This window comes from Oreochromis niloticus, linkage group LG10, assembly GCF_001858045.2.
Source record: "Oreochromis niloticus isolate F11D_XX linkage group LG10, O_niloticus_UMD_NMBU, whole genome shotgun sequence".
In the NCBI taxonomy this organism is placed as follows: domain Eukaryota; kingdom Metazoa; phylum Chordata; class Actinopteri; order Cichliformes; family Cichlidae; genus Oreochromis; species Oreochromis niloticus.
This window is the reverse complement of record NC_031975.2, coordinates 19,689,543-19,711,400: the sequence shown is the minus strand read 5'-3', so window position 1 is coordinate 19,711,400 and position 21,858 is coordinate 19,689,543. Positions and strand designations below refer to the sequence as shown.

At 37.9% G+C, this 21,858-nt stretch overlaps 1 protein-coding gene across 1 annotated transcript in view; it reads right to left on the bottom strand.

The window, feature by feature from the left end:
• Positions 1-7,000: 7,000 nt before the first annotated feature.
• The window catches only part of rad50 (RAD50 homolog, double strand break repair protein), a 30,523-nt gene continuing 15,665 nt past the window's right edge, over positions 7,001-21,858 (bottom strand). Inside the window, exons 24-28 of the mRNA XM_025910845.1 lie at positions 19,711-19,833; positions 8,853-8,938; positions 8,607-8,749; positions 8,314-8,447; positions 7,001-7,633 (exon numbers count right to left, since the gene is read on the bottom strand). Coding sequence (XP_025766630.1) covers positions 7,447-7,633; positions 8,314-8,447; positions 8,607-8,749; positions 8,853-8,938; positions 19,711-19,833 — 673 coding nt within the window. The 3' untranslated portion in view covers positions 7,001-7,446. The remainder of the gene's footprint in view (positions 7,634-8,313; positions 8,448-8,606; positions 8,750-8,852; positions 8,939-19,710; positions 19,834-21,858) is intronic.

The following is a 21,858-nucleotide window of genomic DNA, read 5'->3' as shown; positions in this document are numbered from 1 at the left end:
ACAGTAAATCACTTGTGGTCCTGATTCTGATGCTCTGTTTAAACTTTAGCAGGGCATCATTACCATGGCTACATGTATAAATATTTGCTTTCCGCCATGTGATTAACTGCTGATATTTTTGTTAATGAGCAGTAGAAGAGATATACATACAAAAGTGGCCAGTAAGTGTAGATGCATACACACAATGTTAGACTGAGAGGTGGTGGTATCCTTAATATTGTTATCTCAGGTACACAGCTCTGTCAGTCAGTACAGCAGCTCCAATACCTGCAGGTTAAACCTTCCGTTAGGGAAGGGCAACCAATCAGAAAAGTAGCTTAGGGAGTGTAATTTTCAAGCAAAAGGCTAATTTCAGACAGTGGATGGACTGAGAGTCTGCAGCTCGGTCAGCATAAATGAATCATGCAAAGTTATGCTAACAGAAGCCAAGAACTAAAATACTAAAATGTGATCTTAACAGCCAAATGTGTGCAAAAGTTAATTGTCTTGCTATAAGGCCCAAAGAATTTCCATACAAACTGGACTTGTGGATAAAAGTGATTTATTATTGTTCTGTAAACACTTGGTTCAATGCAATGTGAGACAATTGCAATAAATATGTAATACAAATATATTAAAAAATCCTTAACTTAAATAAAAAATAAATATGCAGTTGTACAATAACATGTCAAGTTGATCTGTTGTTCTGTTTGACGACAGCTACACATACATTTTTGCAAATGCAGTTAAACACAGCTCAGCCAGATATGTCTTTGCTAATGTACCGAATATAGCTACTATTAAATAACATCAACTGCACAAAAAGGAAGAAAAATATTGTCTTAAACTATAGAATGAAATAAATATCCAATGCTTGAATTGTGATAAATTACAAAAAGAAAAAAAAGAACAAAGAAAATGACTTGAAAGCATTATGACAGACAGTCCACAGATCTGGAAGGTATCCAGGCGTGTTTTTATTTTCCATTGAAGTTTCTCTTCTGAATACATTTCTTGAGGTTTTCCAGCAAAGCCGGTATTGGCTTTTCAGTTCGTGCCTTCGGCACAGTCTTCAGTACTTCAGTGCAGTTCACCTGAATGACAAGAAATCAGCTGAGTTCAGTACAATATGTTTTATCGTTTTGCAGATTCTTTGTCTCACCAAAGACACAACAAGTAGATTTGGTACATTGTCTCTAAATGTGCGTAACACAGATTTGATGTTCTTATATAGGAGATATCTTACATTTGTGCCGTTAATAAACACTTCCAAGTTTCTCACAATCTCCTTCTCTTTATATTTCTGCTGCTTTGTGGCATGGTTTCCCAGGATCTCATGCACTTTGCAGATGAAGTTATTCTGTATGAAACATAAACAAGAAACTATTAGCGTTACAAATAAACACAATTAAAATGTAAAAAAAGAGATCACTGTTCTTATTGCAGTCTCTCAAAAAAGAAACCTGAATGGAAAACTTGCAAACTGTTTCAAAGACATGCAAAGTAGTCTTCTCACCCCACATCCAGAGTCAGCCAAGTGTGTCACATCCTCCACATAGAAACTCTGCAACATTGGAGAGACAAATTGTCACAATCAAGTTTTAAAAACTTGAACAAAGCAGAAAAAATAAAAGTAAACTAACAACAAGAACAACAAAAAGCTCTATGAATGCTAAGAGGCAGTTAAATGTATAAGATACGGTCTTACCTCATTCAAAGTTTTACTGTATTCTTGAACAAGGTCAATGATATTGTTTAAGTTCATGTTGTAGACGGGATTTGCAGCACATGGACTGATAAGCAGGGCCACAGTAGACACCAGCACAAATGTCATCATCTCCATACTTGTTATTAGTTGGCTGAAAAGCAAAAGCCTTTAAAGTATTTCTGCTCAACTGTCAGCTTGTAGGTTGCTGTGAGGTCTTGGCTGATGAACAGATTATTTATACTTGCTTTGCCCACGCCTTCACCACATTTGTCAATTACAGAAAAAACCCCAAATGCAGTCTGCAGCGATGGAGAGATAAGACTCATGATTAAGTTGTGGTCAATACGCAGCTTGAGAAAAAAGAACAGTTTCTCTGAAATGAGTCTATACGGTGGGCTGCATTACAAAAGAGAAGACACATCTATTTACAGTGGTTACTTGAAAATAGGCCTATAAAGTTGAGAAGACTTGAATAGTCTGAATAGTCTGAAGTTTGATTTCTGGTGTGGTTTTCAATCCTGCCCTCATACAGGTGCTGGTTTTTGTTTAGACTGATTAGTATTTCATCTGTTTCTACTGTACAGATTACACAGAGTTGGGCAGTAAAAATTTTTCGACTTGATCATTTAATTCATGAACATCTGATGTTTTAGCCGTTTCCTCAATCGTTTGGTCAAATAGTAACTGTAATCTGCAGTTTTGCCCTAATTTTCTTACCAAGAAACGAGCCTGAGATGATTTGAGCTTGGTGATTTATTATTGCTATTTTTTTTATTAGTCCTTATCTATCCACGTAAAAATCTCATTTCCAAGAGAGACCTGGCATCATGGCAACAAAAGTCAAAATACATGTACCACATTAGTACATAACATTTAAAACAAATACAATATCCCGTACGAACATGTGAAAAATATACAATAACAGATCAAATTAAGAGCGACATTAAAAACAATCACACTGAGTAAAAGAGTTATTATCTCGTTCCTTTAAGATGGACTTAAACTCCCCCAAGGTAACCAATTCTGATAATTTCAGTTCCTTCTGTAGATTATTCCAGGAAGCAGGGGCAGCGTATTTAAACGCCTTTTCCCCCAATTCTGTTGTGATTTTTGGGACAATCAATTGTATGATATTGTGAGAATGAAGGCTGTATTGGTTGTGGTTTTTACACATATAAACACATAAATAAGAGGGAACCAGCCCAAGGAGAGATTTATAGATAATACGGTGCATTATCCTGCAGGAAATGAACCATATCCTGCTGGATGCAGTGCAAGTGCATCCACTGCTAACCTCTGTATATTGTATATTTTATTTTATAAATATGTACACACACACACACACACACACACACACACACACACACACACACACACACACATTTGTATATATACATATTTGGTATACATATTCAACATTAATGAATCAATGGTACGGAAGTGGAGGAAACAAGAAGAATGAGTTGAATCAAGTTTGACTTATCTGACTGTTTTGTTTCGCTTAATGCGCCTTATGGTCTGAAAAATACAGTAAGCATATTCCTACGAGAATCCACCCTTGTGTATATGCAACTACCAGCCATTTTGTTAGGTACACCTGTTCAGCTACAACATCATGTTGACCTTTGAATCAAACAGACTAGCAGCAGATTCTGCTTTTGACATCTAAGAACAGGAAACTCAGGCTACAGTCCACAGAGGCTCACCAAAATGAGACAAGAGGACTGGGAATCGGTTGTTTGGTCCGATAACATTCAGACGGTGGTGGTGTGGCAGGCGTTTTGTTGCCAGACTTTGGAATGCTTGTGGGGCGGCTCTAGCTCAAGAGACGCCGCATACATTCTTATATTTGTACATATATTTGTTCTTAGAATTCTCAGAATTCCCATTCTTATATTTTGCTTTGTTTTTATGTTATTGTATTTCGCACACCTCTGTTGCTTGTGAAGCTTGCACACATAAATTTCACTCGCATGTGCTGTACCAGTGTACCTGCACATGTGATGTGACAATAAAAGTGATTTGATTTGAAGTGGTAAATGGACCGATTCTGCTTTTCTACTCCCAGAACACTCAAAGTGCTTAATCCAACATGCCTCATTCACCCATTCACACCTGCACTTTCTTCTATGCTTAAATGCTTTCTATCTACCAATCACACACATTAATGCTCCGATGGATGCATCACAGAACAATTTGAGGTTATTATTTTGCATAAGCATATTTGCCATGCAGATTGAAACAGTCAGGACTCAAACCACCAATCCTCTGATCAGCAGATGAGTAGATGATCTGTGGTGTCTCTTGAGCTAGAGCCGCCCCACAAGCGTTCCAAAGTCTGGCAACAAAACACCTGCCACACCACCACCGTCTGAATGTTATCAGACCGAACAACCGATTTCCAGTCCTCTTGTCTCATTTTGGTGAGCCTCTGTGGACTGTAGCCCGAGTTTCCTGTTCTTAGATGTCAAAAGCAGAATCTGCTGCAAGTCTGATTGATTTAAAGGTCAACATGATGTTGCAGCTGAACAGGTGTACCTAACAAAATGGCTGGTAGTTGCATATACACGACAGTGGATTCTCGTAGGAATATGCTTACTGTACTTTTCAGACCATAAGGCGCACCGGATTATAAGGCACATTAAGCGTAACAAAACAGTCAGAAAAGTCCAATTTTACTCAACTCATTCTTCTTGCTTCCTCTACTTCCGTACCATTGATTCATTAATGTTGAATTCTCTCGCAGCTGCTTTATTCCCATAATGTTGCAGTATTTTACTTACTAACCTCATATTGTGGATGGATTATCTCAGTTGTTCTCCTGACTGAAGTTTGGTTCATTTATAGCATCCCGACATGCGATTGCATTTGTCCCTAACCATCGGGAACCCTCACGTTAACTTTTATTGAGTGGAAAAAGTTAGCGTTCATCCTCCAGCTTTTTTCAGAAATCTCTCAGTCAGAACATGCTATATCATGTTTAGGTGGAAACTAGTGAGCCAACGTCCTGCTAACTTCCTACTCCGTTAAATTTAATAAATTCTGTTTTCATGGATGCCTGGATGTTAAACTTGAAACTATAAAGCGCACTGTTGATTTTTGAGAAAATTAAAGGATTTTAAGTGTGCCTTATAGTCTGAAAAATACATTACATGAATCTAAGGTACACAGTTGTGGCTGTGAGTACAACCAGCTTCACCTAAACCTAAACCTTCTATGTAGGAGGAGCTACCAATCAGAAGACAGCTGGCTTAAAGGGAGTGTAGCATTGAACCAATCATGCAAAGTAATTATAACAGAAGTCAAGATACTGAACTGAAAATATTGACAAGTATGTCCCCTTTTCAGACAATTGGCACTGAAGGACTGAATGATACGAGACAACTTGTCAGAAGTAAGGCGTCATCAAAATTTAATATAAAAATAAAACAGGATCAAAATGTCTGTTAAAGCTGACTGTCTTAACATAAAGTACAAAGCATTTCCGTACAAATGCAACTTGTGAGAAAAACGACATCTTGTTCTGTAAACACTTGTTTCAATGTGGAGTGAGAGAACTACAACAAACATCCAAACATATCAAAATCTGAACTGAAGTCGTTTTAAATAAAATATAAATATGCAGTTTACAATAATGTGTAGTTGCTGCCTTAACTGTTGTAAAGTTTAATGCCAGCGATGGATGCATTTTTACTTATGCAGCTTAAAAATAACTCAACCAAAAATATCCTTGTGAAAGCACTGAATGTAGTTGATATTAAATGACAAATAAACTGCATAAAAGAGAAAACTATACCAGAAAATAAATATCCAGTACTTCAACTGTGTCAAACTGTGACTATGAAAAACATTTGAAGAAGTTACCACATTCGTGGATCACGAAGCGATTCAGGCATTTTTGTTTTTAGATTCCCATTAAGTTTCTCCGGCGAATGCAGTTCGCAAGGTTTTCCAGCAAAAACGGTATTGGCTTTTCAGTTGTTGCATGCGGCACGTTAATTAATTCTTCTTTGCAGTTCACCTAAAAGATAAGAAAACACCTGGGTTCAGTATGATCTCGCTCACTGTATTGCAAATGCAGTTAGTACATAATCCTTACATATTTGTAACATAGATGGGACATTTTCATTTGGCAAAAAGATATCTTACTTTTGCTTCTCTAAAAAACACGTCCAGGTTTCTCACAATCTTCTCATCCTCCTTTCTGTGATGCTTTTTCAGGATGTCATGCACTTTGCAGAAGAACTTATTCTGTATGCAACAGGAGCGAGAACGTATTCAATTTTAAAGACGGGTTTAAAATGAGTGACAATTAAAAATGTGATCCAATAAAACTGAATGCTCTACAGGGAACACAGTTTCAAAGAGATGGAAAAGGATCCTCTCACCCCACATCCATTCGCAGCGAGATCAGTCACATCCTCAACATAGAACTTCTGCCACATTGAATAGAAAAAATATTTGTCAACATTTAAAATTTTAACACACTTTCAAGGTTTTTAACAAGTCAAGGCACCAAAAATGTTGTAAAATGTTCAAGCTAAGTGTCAAGAAAACACTCTTGCTTATGAGATGAGCCCTTACCTCATACATAGTTTTATTGTATTGGTCAGCCAAGTCAATGATATGGTCTAGGTTGAGACTCCGGACGGGATTTGCAGCACATGGACTCATCAGCGCAGCAGACACCAGCACAAGCATCGTCATCATCTCCATACTTGTACTTAGAGTGAAAACCTTCAGAAGATGCGTCCTCAAAAAAAGCCCTTGAAGTGGTTGTTTTGCTGTAGTCAGCTTCCAGTTTGTTCTGAATACTTGGCAGATAACAGATTACTTATACTTGCTTTGCCCACGCCTTATCACATTTGCCAATTGCAAGAAAAAAAAAAAAGGCACGGATTGTGTGACAAAATTCTTGATTAATTTGTGGTCAATGAGCAACTTTGAGATAAAGGTGCTGTGTTTCTCTGAAATAAACCTACAGCAATTAAGTAATTTTACCTTTGATTAGGTGTGATAAGAGGTCAATAACTTTGGTTTCCACTGAATGTTCTATAATTTCATTCTCTGACAAATGTACACCAGCTAAGAATTTCAAGTTGAATATTCCATTCATCACAATCTGATATGTGACTTATGTGTTTCTTTAGGGGCTTTTTCTTTAAAGGTATATATGAATTGCAATGTGTAATTTTCCCTATTTTTTTTAAGCAAAGCATGTGCTGTTGCTGAAAATGCCATCTGATGGCTGCTGGTCACTAGTCAGACTATGAATAACAGCAGAATTTCAATAAATATGTAGAAAAGTTTTGACAGGTTTTAGCAGTTTTATTTTTCCCCAAAAAACAAAAAACACAAAACAAACCCAAACAGCTCTTTTACTCAGGCTGGATTCCAGCACAACAAGCAAGCTCTTCATGGATTAGAATCAAACTTTTTGTTCTTAAATATTTCTGATGTTAAAAGCCTTTTGCTTTTGTTTTGCTGGCACTTCTTCCAACAGTTTCTTAAGGATAATTAGGGTTATAACAGATGTAAGGTTATTGACGACTGACCCCATAACAAACACTATCAACCGAACATGCCTTTGTATATCAGTTAAATTATAGTCAGTTATTAAACAAATGAGGTGCGAATGAGTTTTCTTCATGCCTCCTGAAAAGCAAACCTGAACGTGGTCTTTGCCCAAATAAAATCAAAGCAAAGAGATAAAGCATTAGTTTACATTTTCAAAGCAGCTTTTAGAATCACTTCAGTGCTCAGTGAAGATAGGATGAGAGGGAATTGATGCTGCACTTGGTGATTTCAGAGTTCTGGTCCTGGTTCTTACGGATACGATAGAAATGTTCAATGTAGCTGGATCGCCCGAGCAGCTCCACAAAGTCCTCGTCGTGAGTGATGATCAGCAGCTGGAAGTTGCGTTGGCGAGAGCGACTCTTAATGATTCTGAAGAAAACAGCAGGATATAAAGAGTTACATCCCACTGCAAGGAAGACATTGGCTGCCAAGGTATACAACTAGAAGTCTGTGTGTTTAATGTTTTGACATGTCGGATGCTGGCTTCTCCGTCCGATACGTTACACGGTCTGCTCCAGTAAAGCCAAAATAGTTCAACTTTTAAAGAGGAATGGGCAAATGCCAACCTTTACATCATGTAACACTTCACTGGGCACTGTGTAGTGACACAGTATGAGGCTTGAAGGATAGTACTAATCCTACTTTAAAAGAGAGGAGGGTTTTTTTACTACTGCAATAATTATAAAGTTCTTTTTAATTCAGTATCACCAGCTGTGTACTTCTTTTTATTTCCTGGTTTGAAGCCCATCTACTCCCCAGTATCTATAGCAACATATCTACATCAAAGGGGCCTTTTTTGGTACAAAGTTAACTTGGATTTAATAACAGCTTTTAAGCCCAAATGAGGTTCCAGATATGATGAGGCGGCTTATAAATCGGACCAAGCACATTAGACATTCCCTAAGTGTGTACTTTGACACTTTGCTACTTAAACTGTTTAAAGGATTTGGTTTTGAGGCTAAAGAGACATCTATCAGTTAATGTTAGGAGCTGTTGCTGTGGGTTTTCACAATTATAGCAGTAAGAATACTGAATTCGTATATACGCACTCTACAAGGGCATGTGCCAGTGACTCGATGTTCTCTCGGTCCAGGTTGGTTGTGGGCTCATCCAGAGCTAGGATCCCACAGTTCAGACAGAATGTCTCTGCCAGAGCTAGACGGATTATCAGCGATGCCAGTACCTGGAAACACGCAACCATATTTTTAAAGAGAAAGACAACAAAACGGTCACATGTTGTTTGATTCACTGAGAAGTTTGACCTTTTTACTGCATGTCACATGCAGGTATTCATGTGATGTTACCACAAAACAGGAAAAAAAAAAAACTTTTTTATTTTCACCTTCTGGCCAGCACTGCAGCGTCCTCTCATATCCAGAGCTGTGTCTCCTTTCACCATAACTACTCTGTAGTTGTAAACCCTCCGCCTCACTCCAGCAGATGAATTCTCATCCACATCAGATCTGATCTCCACATACTCAATATCTGGAGAGAGAAGAGAATAGATAAATGACAGTAAGGGGGGAAACAGTATTTCTGAAAATGCCACAAAATAATAATAGCTCTCTCTTGTTAATGTGAGACACACCTTGACCCCTGTAGGTGCTGCGCCATAGGTCTCGTATGATCTTATTGATTTCATCCATCTTCATACTGTGGAATTTCATGATGGTTCTGTGGAAAACAAATAAAATTAAAAGTTAATATACTGCTCAAAAAATTAAAGGAAAGGATCACAATGGGGAAAGAAATATTATACTGGATATCTCTACTGATATGGACTGGGTAATGTGCTAGGAATGAAAGAATATCAGGAAATTAAAATGATCAACCTACAGAGAGCTGAATTCAAAGACACCCTGAAAATCAAAGTGAAAAAATGATGCAGCAGGTTAGTCCATTTCAACTCAAGTTCAACTCAAAATACACTGAGTAGTTAGTATTGGCACCACATGTCTGCCTGACAATGTCAGGGCTCCTAATGAGATGACAGATGATGTCCTGGGGGACAGATGATGACCAGATCTGGACCAGGGCATCGCTGAGCTCCTGGACAGTCTGAGGTGCAACCTGGTCCCAGAGATGTTTTTCTGATTTAGGTCAGGCAAGTGTGGAGGCCAGTCAGTGGTCACTGACCCACCACTAAACTGGTCATGCTGAACAATGTGACAGGGACCATAATGTTCTCCATGGCTTCTCCAGACCTTTTCACATTATCAAATGTATTTAGGGTGAATCAGCTCTCATTTTGAAAAGCACAGGGTGTCAGAGGTCGATCTACCAATTTTGATATTCTGTGCCAAATGCTATTCACGCCTAACAGTGCCCGGCAGTGAGCACACTAGAGGAGGCCCACTAAAGGATGCCGGGCCCTCAAGCCACCCTGATTGTTTGTTCAGAGACACTCACACGAGTGGCCTGCTAGGGCTCATTTTGTAGGATTCTGGCAGTGCTCATCTGGTTCCTCTTTGCACAAAAGTAGCAGATTATGATCCTACTGATGTGTTAAGGACCTCTAACAGCCCTGTCTAGCTGTCCTGGAGTAATTGCCCGTCTCGTGGAATTACCTCCATGCTTTAGATACTGTCCTGGAAGACACAGGAAATCTTCTTGCAATGGCACATATTGATGTGCCATCCTGGAGGAGTTGGACTACCTGTGCAATGTCTGTAGGGTCCAGGTCAATATCCCAAAGTTTATTTGGCTTTATGCTATATCCTGATTAAAAAGTGGTCTTTTAATTTTTGAGTCTTTTAATTATAAAGGATAAACCTAATTAAAGATAGATGTGTTTATCTACCAAAAAGCCACTTCTTCTAGACATTGCTGCATGGGACATCTAAGTTTACTGAAGTGCTATTTCCCTATTCGCAATCAGGTAAAAAGATTAAAACAGAACCATGATAGTGATTACTAAGTATTAAATTCTAAAAAAAACTTCAAGAACATATTAACAGGTCGCATCCTACCATTATGTGTGAAGTAGTTATTAAGCAATCCCTGTGTCTGTACATCTCCAAATATTTATCATTTATCCGACAGTGGATAAATGCGAAAAAAAAATGTTTGCACAAAATTGAAACATTCAAAAGAGAAGATGTAAAGACGATGCCAAATGGCAAATCATTTCTCTCAAAGTGAAATGTGTGAATAGCCATCATAAAGCTTTGCATAGGTTAAATTATTTTGCTACTGCATAAGCAGAAAATAAGCATCTGATCAACTGATTCCAAAAATGAAAAACAACAGCAACGTTTTTTATCTTTCAATAAATGTATCTATAATATTGACAGGATATGAAATCATACATAAGATACGAGCTCAACTGGATTTTTTTCACTTTCCTGAATACCAAGAAACTTTTGGTCTATAATCTAACAAACTGATTAGAAACATGAAATGTGGTTCGCAAAAAAAACTAGCGATAACAGTACAACTAACGGTACGCCTTCTGTAGACCATATATAGTGTATGAACCATGAAGTAAAAATAGAGATAGCAGAGCAAGTATCCACCTGTCCAACCTATTCTATCTTCTTTAGAGAACTGCTCATGCAACAAAAGGAAGGTGTGACTAATGACTTCTATTATGTGAGGGTGGTGTAATATTTGTCCCTTTAAAAAGTCATCCCATTTTGAGTTTTATTGTCTTGTAATATAATAATGCAGCATTTTTTTTTATATGAAAATACTGCATTAGCATTAGGTAACATTTAGTCTCAAAATGTCTACTAATATCCTAGAATATAACAGAAGTAAAGCAGGGCACTGTCTATCATCCATTGACTTTAGTAGGCTGACTTAATGTGATTAAGTTTCAAAAGTTCAGGATGTTTAGTGCAGAATTCAGTATTTTTTTGATGAACTTTGGTATAGAAATACTAAAACTGTTGTATTGTGATGATTGTCCAGTTCAGAAAAAAAATCCCAAAAGGTTGATTCTTTTCACCTAGCTTGCCAGGCCTCTGGAGAACTATAAGACATGTTGAGGAGGTAATTTAGCCATTTGAATCAGCTGTGTTGGATCAAGGACACATCTAAAACCTGCAGGACACCGGCCCTTGAGGCCTGGAGTTGCCCACCCCTGACCTAGACGTAGCGTTTTCAGTGGGAGAAATGTTTTGTCACTCATCCAAGTGACTTCTTCTCCGTCTCACAGTCAGGTGAGATGCAGTGGGCAGTCAGGCCCACTGCAGTGGGCTAGTTTCAGTCATTGTGCAAATGTACTGTTTATAAGGTTGGGCAAACCTGCAGTCAGCGGAGACTGAAGAAGTCACTTGAATGAGTGACGAAACGTTTCTCCCACTGAAAACGCTATGTCTAAGATGAACAGAATCAACCTTTTGGGATTTACTTACCTGGATGATTGAGCATGCATCAAGACATTCACAACAAAATGTTATTAAGTATTCTTTGTAGAACCTATTGCACATATAGGAGAAACATGAAGAGAAGGCTTTGCATTGCTTCAATACAGGCATGTTTTCAGGGTTGGCAGCAGAGCATAAACTGGACAGAAAACCAACTTTGACCAGGGGGCATTCAGCTCAAGTCACATTGCTAAAAACCCTTGCTATGCATATTTACAACAATATACACATAGTAAATTCATAGAAGACTGTAGACATTATTCTATGAATTTCTATGTATAAAAAGTGCCAAAATATCGGTCTTGGATTGTAGGAGCCCACAATATCCTCAACACATTCAACTAGTTTTGCAATTTTCAAGTAGGACCATGATTTAAAAACTAGCTGCATAAGCTGAAGAACGACCTCATTTTAATTTGAGATACGTGACGGGTACTACTCAAAGTCTGACGTGTATAGTCTCATGTGTTTAATGTCCTTCTCAATCAGGCTGATTACCATGAGTTCTGCACTAGCACTAAATTACCGTTGTGTATCATGTAGATGCAGCAGAAGAGGTAATTGTTGTCACTCAGATTTTCTGAGACTTTGCTTTGGTAATATAAACTGACATTCTGTACTCTCATTGGTAATCGCTTCAAAAAGGGTTAAAGATCATTAGTGGTTACTTCACCCCTTTTCACTGGAAGTTACTGAATCTCATTATACAGTAGCTACAAGTCATTTCCTTTGTTGACGACCGTTTACATTCACAAATCTACAGAGCCCGCTCTACATCTGTGACCCAGTAAACCTGGTATCTCTTAGAGATGCCCTCGCTTTCCCAGATGTGTTTAACCCTCTCAGGCTCAAATTAAGTTTTTCTTGCTAATGCAACTCAGAAGTCCTGCAGTGGTACTTCTGAGTAAAAAAAACTCATAAAATATGTATGTGGGGTAATCAGGTTGTTAGTTTTTAACTGTTGCAAATCTGCAACGCCTGCCTTGAGAGGGTTAAATACTGCTTGCAATGTATTCAAAACTGATTATCTAAGTTGAAAAGTATGAATCAGATTTCCTTCTTATAAAAAGTAAACAGGACTTAAAATGACTCACGCTCCTGTACAGACCTTTACCAATTAAAATTATACTTGGATAACTTTTTGCTTTTAATGAAAAGTTAGAGTGTGAGGCTTGAACTTTCATGGACTTCTGAAGAAGGGCATGAGAGAAAATGTTTAAGAACCGCTGAGCCAACACATTCAGACCATTATTTTGATTTGAATACAATGAAAGCTATGCTGACTCTTCAATAATTAGCAAACACAAACTCTTTACCCATATTCATTAAGTGACTTTCAACTACCTTCACTTTATTGAAAGTCACATTATCAGTGACTTCTAGCTTTTGCTCAGTTCTGCACAGACAATTTTTGCACACTGATTCATTTTTTTGCGTCCAAATCAAAACATCTTACCATAGAAACCGTTTTCTCTGTATTCAAATAGAAACTGTGACCTGGATGTAATGTCTGATGGAAGGCTCTATGCCTTGCTTGCAATCTTGATAACACTGCAGGCTGTCATGCCTTTTCTAACCCACACTTATGGGTAAATGATGCTTCTGCTCTCTTCAGATACCGTACTCAGATGGTATCAGTGATGGTGAGCTCACACATCCTTACCAAGGCCTTTTATCCTTATTAAGTGTCTCTCAGAGTATCCTGATCTCCAAGAATAAACAGTTTGCAAACATGAATATATTTTTAATAGGTTTCCATTATTTTACATGAAAAATAAACAGAAAGAAAGGATAATTTAAAAAAAAAGCCTGATACACTGACAAATAAAAGTAACCGTTAGGTGCTTTGACTTGCTATAATACAGCTGCATTTAAATAGAAACCCAGACATAGCTGTACAACATTTGGCAAGGGCCTCACTGTGTACAATGTCATGCTTTGCTACCTTGCTGATAATTTTTCAATTATTTGCACATTTCAATCATGAAAATCAGCACTGCAAATGCTGAAGCCACATAAAAATGATGGCATTGATAGTAATGCGGTGATACAAAATAGGAAGTGAACTCTATGCTCTATGAGATGTTTTTTTTTTCTGTGCTTGGAAGGCTTGCATGCCGAGCAGGATATTTTTCACCACAATAGCAAATTTAGGTTAATTTAACAAGTTAATTAAATGTCTAAGTTTCTTTTTAGGTCATTTAAAACCTGTTGGAAAAAAACGTCATCATTAGATAAGACTTCTTTTGAACCTTCAAAGTAAATGGATTAGCAGATAATACTAGTGATTCATCTACTAACCATTAACTGGTTAGTATGCAGCACTAAAAACAGACATGTACAATCTTTGTTTTTTGCATTAATTGTTGATAAGATCTTACTTCACCATTACTCAAGTCACAGGTATTGAACTGTGCTTAACACAAAAATAATACACATGTTAAATATTTTGTGCACTCTGAGAAAACTTTGAAAGACTCTGGCTGGGCCACTCTGAAAGATGGATTCTGCTGTGTCTTTCCTTTGATGTTTACATTCACTGTCCTGCTGCATCACCCGGCTTGAGACAGTAAGCCTAACATTATGTTTTAGGATTTTAGGTGGATATTGGTCATTTCAAAAAGCATAAAAAGTGATGAGTGCTCTTTGGAAGTAAATCAAAATCAGTTCCATTAATCCAGAAAAACAACCTGCCCTGGTAGTGGTAGACACACATCAGGTACAAAGCTACACAGTTAGCAACTCTGTTGTGACCTGCCACATTTATTCCAGTACATCTTTAACCGTTGCTGTGGGGGTTTGATCTAATCATTTTTATACTTTAACAGTTTCTGTGGGGGGATGTTTTGAGTTTTTGTAGTCATCTTTGTTGGAAAGTCTTTACACAATGACGTATGAGAAAAAATGGAAGCAAAACTCGGCATTAAGTTGAGTTGCTTAGCAAAACACTCGGGAAAAAACAGGCTCTGCAATTATTTAGCATTTGTTCCTGAAAAATTATTCAAACGATTAACTATGGATTTAAATTCCATTTTTTTAATCAATCTTACAATCCATTAGGATACAGTAAACTGGAAAGTTGAGAAAGTAAGTAAGCGTATTGTGAAAGTTCACAATATACCAGGTCTGGGGTATCAGACACAATTTGTTATGGGAGCTAAGATAACACAGAAAGATAACATATCATCTTAGCACATTACACCCTAACGTAAACTAGCTATATCTGTAACAAGCTATGGGCCTACAATTAAAAGTCAAAAGCCTGTATTGGTTTATATTTATGAAAGGCTTTAGCGACCTGAACTCAAAACAAGTGCTCACATCTTCACTCTGCACACACAAACATGCTTTCAAACCACTGACCGCACTGAATAGTTGAACTCTTTGCACACAAAGTGTACTGTTTCATACCTAACTCTAAGTTAGTCAAAGTTTGTTGCCATGAAATGTAGTGGGGGATGAGTATATGCAAGCAGAACATATAGGTCAAGAGCCAGGTAATTCCGAAAACTTATGCAAGTGTCGCATTATGTAAATCAGGCTGCTAGCTAGTCTGCAAATTGTAATCATAGGTGTAATTTAGCATTATTAGGCAGGTCAATATATATCTTTCTAAAGACAAACAGCATGAAGTAGCAAAGTGTCTGAACTAAAAACCAAGGATCTTTCATTGAAACTAATGACACATTATGAAAGTTTAAAATAAAATGTGCAAATGATTCATAGCTGCAGTTTATGAATGCAGTCACATAGAGTCTTGAAAAAAGTTTTCCCAAGATAAACTAACAGCATTATAAAGGCAACTATAAAAATAGACTGTGTTGAGCAGCAAAACGAGCTTTTTTAATATATTAATTTAAACTAATCTGCTTTTTGGAATCCATAGAATCTGTTTAGTTACTCAAGAGCCTGGTACTTCACATGAAAGACATGACTCATTAATAGATTCACTAAAGGCCACCTACTTCGAGCAAGACTGTGAAGTCACTGCAGTGGGGGCTGAGTAATCTTTTTTTTTTTCCACTGAAGTGTCAACAAGACCACCACAGGAGGCAATACGTTCAATCAACGTCAATAAACAGAGATTATCTGGACAAGCTGATGTGATTTAACACATCAAGTGGAAAACTGCCCTGTGATCTAGTTGAAATTCTTGGAAGCACCATCCTCTGGGGTAAAGTGAGCCCTGCTTGTTATTAATAGGCTGTACAATTAGACATTTTGCTTCCCACAATTAAATGATCAAATGATATTTCAAATGTGTGCTCTGCCAACAAAGTGCAAAGCAAAAGCACTCAAGCACTCTTCAAATCACCGCTTGATGACGTGCCAATCACAGCTGTTTGCTGGCCTGCGAGACATGATATTTCCTGAATGCACTTGACTGAAGTGATATGCTGCAGATAACAGACCTGCATATCTCCACATCTATTAAGCTCACAAAGACGCACTGAAATCACCAACATAAGTGCATTCCATTTGGCCTTCTGTCCACTAAGCAAAAGAAGTACCTTCAGACCTCACAGAAATGATCAACCCCCTGGACAAAAAAATAATGTGATTATTTTTCCAAAGTCACAATAGCTGTCACGTATGCAAAACAAGGCAGATGAAAAAGAGAAGGATCTCTCAGTTGTAGCTTTGCTACAAGTTTTTTTCGCATCCATCATAAAGGTACAGTGAGTGTAGGAAAAGACTTTAAAGTTTGCTTCTAGGAAAGGCAAACAAAGTAAACACCTTATTTGACTGCAAAGATTAGCAGGAATGTAACACAATGTAAAAGTGTAAGCGATGCCCTGTTGATTTAATTTCGTTAAAATTCTTTTAATACATTTTTCTTCCAAAACTTTTGATGAATTTAGGTTAATAAGGAGAACTTCGATAAAGATTTTTCAAAAACAGGAAAAAAAGATAAATTTAACAAAAACCTCACTATGCAATACCAGTTAAACTGTATCAGATTTCAGCCTGCACTCGGCCACCAACTCAAAGTACTGGAAGACACTGACATCACTTCCCCCCCCGTCAATGCTGCTGACGTTCCAGCTATCAACCTAAAAACTCTGCGGTAGTTCTGGTGACCTAAATTCAAAGAGCCTCATCAGGAAGACAAGCACTGTCATTACAGTAAAACTACTAAAGCTTTTTTAGACAGAAGACGTGCATAAAACGTACCAATATTTCTTCCTGTAAGCAGGAAAGTGAAATGGTAAATGGCCTGCATTTGTATAGCGCTTTACTTAGTTCCTAAGGACCCCAAAGCGCTTTACACTACATTCAGTCATTTACCCATTCACACACACATTCACACACTGGCAATGGCAAGCTACATTGTAGCCACAGCTGCCCTGGGGCGCACTGACAGAGGCGAGGCTGCCGGACACTGGCGCCACCGCGCCCTCTGACCACCACCAGTAGGCAAACATGGGGTTAGTATCTTGCCCAAGGATATTTGGCATGCAGCCAGGAGGCAGCCTGGGATCGAACCACCGACCTTCTGATTAGTGGAACCATAGGAACCGTAGGAACCATGCACATAGGAAAGGTGAATGGATGGTCTCTGAGTCGCACAAAGACATGGGGGGGGGGGGTGGAACAAAAAAAATCTCAAATGTGGACTCACCAGACCAAAGCACAGATTTCCACTGGTCTAATGTCCATTCCTTGTTTTTCTTGGTCCAAACAAATCTCTTTTGCTTGTTGCTTTTCCTTAGTAGTGGTTTATTAGCAGCTATTTGACTATAAAGGACTGATTCGCACAGTCTCCTCTGAACATTTGATTTTGAGATGTGTCTGCTACTAGGACTCTATTTATCCTCAGCAGCAGAAGTAACTTATGGTCTTCCTTTCCTGGGCCGGTCCTCGTGTGAGCTAGTTTTGTTGTAGCATTTGATGTTTTTTGCAACTACACTTGGGGACACATTCAAAGTTTTAGCAATTTCCTAGACTGACTGACCTTTAGTTTTAAAAGTAATGATGGGCAGTCTCTTTACTTAGCTGATTGGTTCTTGCCATAATATGAATTCTAGGTAAGTAAATCTCAAAAGGTTGCTTCTGTTCGTCTGGATGGAACGTTTTCGGTTGGAAAAACATTTCGTCACTCATCCAAGTGACTTCTTCAGTCTCAGCTGACTGCAGGTTTCCCCAACCTTATAAACAGTACATTTGTACAATGACTGAAACTAGTCTACTGAATGAACAAATGGCTGTGAGGTCAGTTCCTTGATCAATAATTTGCAAATTGTCATGACCATTGATCAACAATCACAATGACAAAACATTTCTCCCACTGAAAACGCTATGTCCAGATGAAAAGAATCAACCTTTTGGGATGAATTCTAACAGTTGTCAAATAGGGCTATCAGTTGTGTACCAACCTGACTTCTGCACAACACAACTGAAGCTCCCAACCCCATTAAGAAGGCAAGAAATTCCAATAATGAACCCTGACAAGGCACACCTGTGAAGTGAAACAATTTCAGGTGACTACATCATGAAGCTCACTGACAGAAGGCCAAGGCTGTCAACAAACCAAGGGGTGGCTACTTTCAGGAATCTAAAATATAAAACATATTTAGAGCTATTTATCTTTTTTTTTTTTCGCTACATGACTCCATATATCTTGCTTCATATATTTGATGTCTTCAGTATGTATCTACAATGTAGAAAGTGGTAAATTAAAGAAAATCCATTAAATGAGAAGGTGTGTCCAAACTTTTGACTGGTCGTGTATGTTACTAGGTCACATTGGGTTTTTTCCCCGTTCTTTCATTTAAACCATCTTGTGAAATAAAAAAAAATTAAAAAATAGATGTGGAAAGTTGGTTTGCACTTTCTAACCAGCAGCCATGGATCCAACATTTTATAAAATGAAATTTTTAGTGTAGATGTTATGTGTGACTGAAGAAGAACACATCTCAGCAGATATTAATAAAACTGTACTTTGATGTGGAAATGAACCTCTCTCTAAGCAAAGTTTGAAATTGACGCAAGTGAATTTTTTCCCTCGGATATGCATAGACGTCCAATTAAGGCCTAAGTAGTTAATGAAGTTCTGACACAAGACATACTAGTACTGTTCAAACTGCAACAATGCAAACAGTACATCAACTCAGAAAGAAAGGTTCCATGTAATGTCTGAAGTTTACAACACCCTACTTAACTCAACTTTTACAGCCCTATAGTCCTACCAGAGCCCTGATGTCTACAAACCAAAAGCTCTTGGACATTCCTAGAGAGAGGCTAATAAGCAGAGGTGATAGGGCCTGTTTATCTGTGAAACAATCTGCTTTCTCACATTAAAGCTGCCCAATCTCTCAGTCATTTTCAAAACGCTGTAAAAACCTATCTATTTTTACTTGCTTTATCCTGGCTTTTTATTGTGCAAACACAGACACATTTACTTCTATAACTTTTTTTATTGAATGATTTTTGTTTTTTTAAACTGAGGTTTGTATATTTATAATTGAGGTTTATGGTTTTTATTGCATATATCTGCATATATTTATTGTAGACTCACTGATAGATATGTATTATGTATATTTTGTGTAGCATGTATAGCACTTCTTGATCTCTGATGAAGACTCACAAGTCTCACATTAACAAGTTACTGCTCTAATACAACGGAACATGTCAACGACTCTGAACTCCTGACACACATTTCTCTATGCATTTCATATGTTATTTATCTGTGGTTTTACCCTGAAACTAATCAGTCTCATCTGTTTCAGTACGTGTCACCATACACTTCCATTTTCCCAAGCTGAGTAAACAGCTGACTAAACTGCTTAGCCATGTTTCTGCAAGTGACACCCTCTTATACGTGAGGGAAAAAGCACAAAAATCTGCGCAAGATAGAACTGCGATAATTTGCATCAGTTGACACTGTCATTTCCAGTTGGCATTGCAAAGTATCAGAAAATATGGTAGAAATCTTTCTTTATTCAACAAAGCTGTCAAATGAAAACTATTTACAGAATTTTAAAAGAAGACCAGAAATCAGATGTTATGTATGGAGAACTATTTTTTGTTAATACCCACAAGCTGTATATATGCACATGTTAGGACAAAACTTACTGATCAAGAGCCTTGTAGTAGAGATCCAGGTCCTTAATGACCAGTTCTGTGGTCCTCATTGTAATCATCTTGTTTCTGTAGCGCTCATCAGCTTTGTCATACTGATCCTCTCGCAGCTCTTTCCTGTAAGTATAATAATAATAATAATAATAATTGCACTTTTAGTTTAATGATAAATCGTTGAATAAAAGACAAATAATGACATTGTTTTCTGTTACTGTTTCTCAACACTACCCATGGTTTTGATAACTTCATTTTTTAACTTAAACCACTTTTAGTACACTAGGACACGTCAGTACTACAGTATTGTTTAATTAAAAGACCATGTCAGTCGTCTAATGCAGCGGTCCCCAACCCCTGGTTGTTTAGTACCGGGCCGCGAGAGTTGAGGCCCAGGTGTGAAATTTGTGGTTTTCAGGGTTTTTATCATTAACTCGGTTTCCCTGGGTCTTTTCCCGTGTGTTATGAATAAATTTTCTTTTTTTTTTGGTACCGGGCCGCACAGAAAAAATAAATAACTTCCTATTGCACGATCACCTGTCTTTGCTTTTAAAAGAGTTTGAGCGCTATTTCCCAATCACAAAAGACCCACGAACTGACAAGGAATGGATCTGCGACTCATTTATCAATAAACCGGGTGAATCCAGCATGTCTGTGCAAGAAGAAGATCAACTGTTGGAGATCACAACAGGCCTTAAAAGTATGTTCGAGACATCAACTTTGCTGGTATTCTGGATAAAAGTTGTGGCAGAACACCCCTGCCTTTTGTTTCCATTTCCGACATCATATCTGTGTGAAGCGGGGTTTTCTGCAGTTACAGCTACCAAAACAAAATCGCGGAGCAGACTAAGCATAAGCAACACACTTCGGGTGTCTCTGTCCCCCATTACGCCCAGGTGGGATCGTCTCGTTGCAGAGAAACAAGCACAGGGCTCTCATTGATTTAGCGTTATGGCGAATTATATATTTTCAAGTACTTTATATTTGTTTTGTAGTTGTGTGTCTTATTTTGAAAGAAATATTTAACTGTTACCATAGCGACCAGAGAGCATTAAGGGGCAGAGAGGAGTATGTTACTCTCAATGTTGTTGGCGCATTTCAGGAGGATGCTACTTTGCAATTATTATTATATTTACAAGATACCGCAGCTTTTGTCTTGGTCATATCATTTTATTTTGTTGTATTTAACCGCGACACCTTAATGGTCGGTCCCTGAAAATACTGTCTGACATTAAATCGGTCCATGTCGCAAAAAAGGTTGGGGACCGCTGGTCTAATGTCTAACATACAAGTGCACTACTACACTCAGACAATGTTTGCCAACATCAAGTGTAAAATGAAAAATTGGTATGCAAGATTTTGTTCAATCAAATATACACCGAGACAATTAAAGATGATCTTAACTTACCTCTTATTTTATGTTTGCATATTTATGTGCCTTATGATTTACCTACACATGTCAAATTACATGCTTGAAAAGTTGACTTTGTAAGCTGGACTAATTCACATAGCTTAACATCCCATTGCCTTTGAGTACATTTTTACAATTATTAAATGTTTGATACAGTCCTTAAATACAGCAAAATATTAGTCCAGTTTTGCTCCACCACATACATGTCATTTTAGTCAACTGCCAGATCATTCCCAGTAGGGAATAATATGGGCCATATTATACCGTTCACGGTAATACCGTTGTAATTTTAGGCAATGACAAGAAAATGAAATATGGCGATAGAATGTGGGTAAAACGCCTTATGTATGAATTCTGGTTGTGCTTACTGACCTCCAACCAATTTTATGTTGTACATGGCGAGAAGCCTCAAATCTGTCAAAAAATGTTTCAGTACGACTTTGGTAAGCTACGAAGCCGCACTGCTTGATGGATTGTTGGAGCATCCATGACCACCTGACCACCTCCTGTGGTCAGGAGCCTCGCGGAGTAATATGTACTGTGCTTCAACATAATATTACTGTATTGTGTGTATAAGGACCCCCAAAATGGCACCCGTTAAGAGACATGCATATGAAGCGGATTTTAAACTCATGGCTATCAGTCACGCAGTAGAACATGAGAATAGATTAGCTGCGAGAGAATTCAGCATTACTGAATCAATGGTACAGAAGTGGAGGAAGCAAGAAGAATGAGTT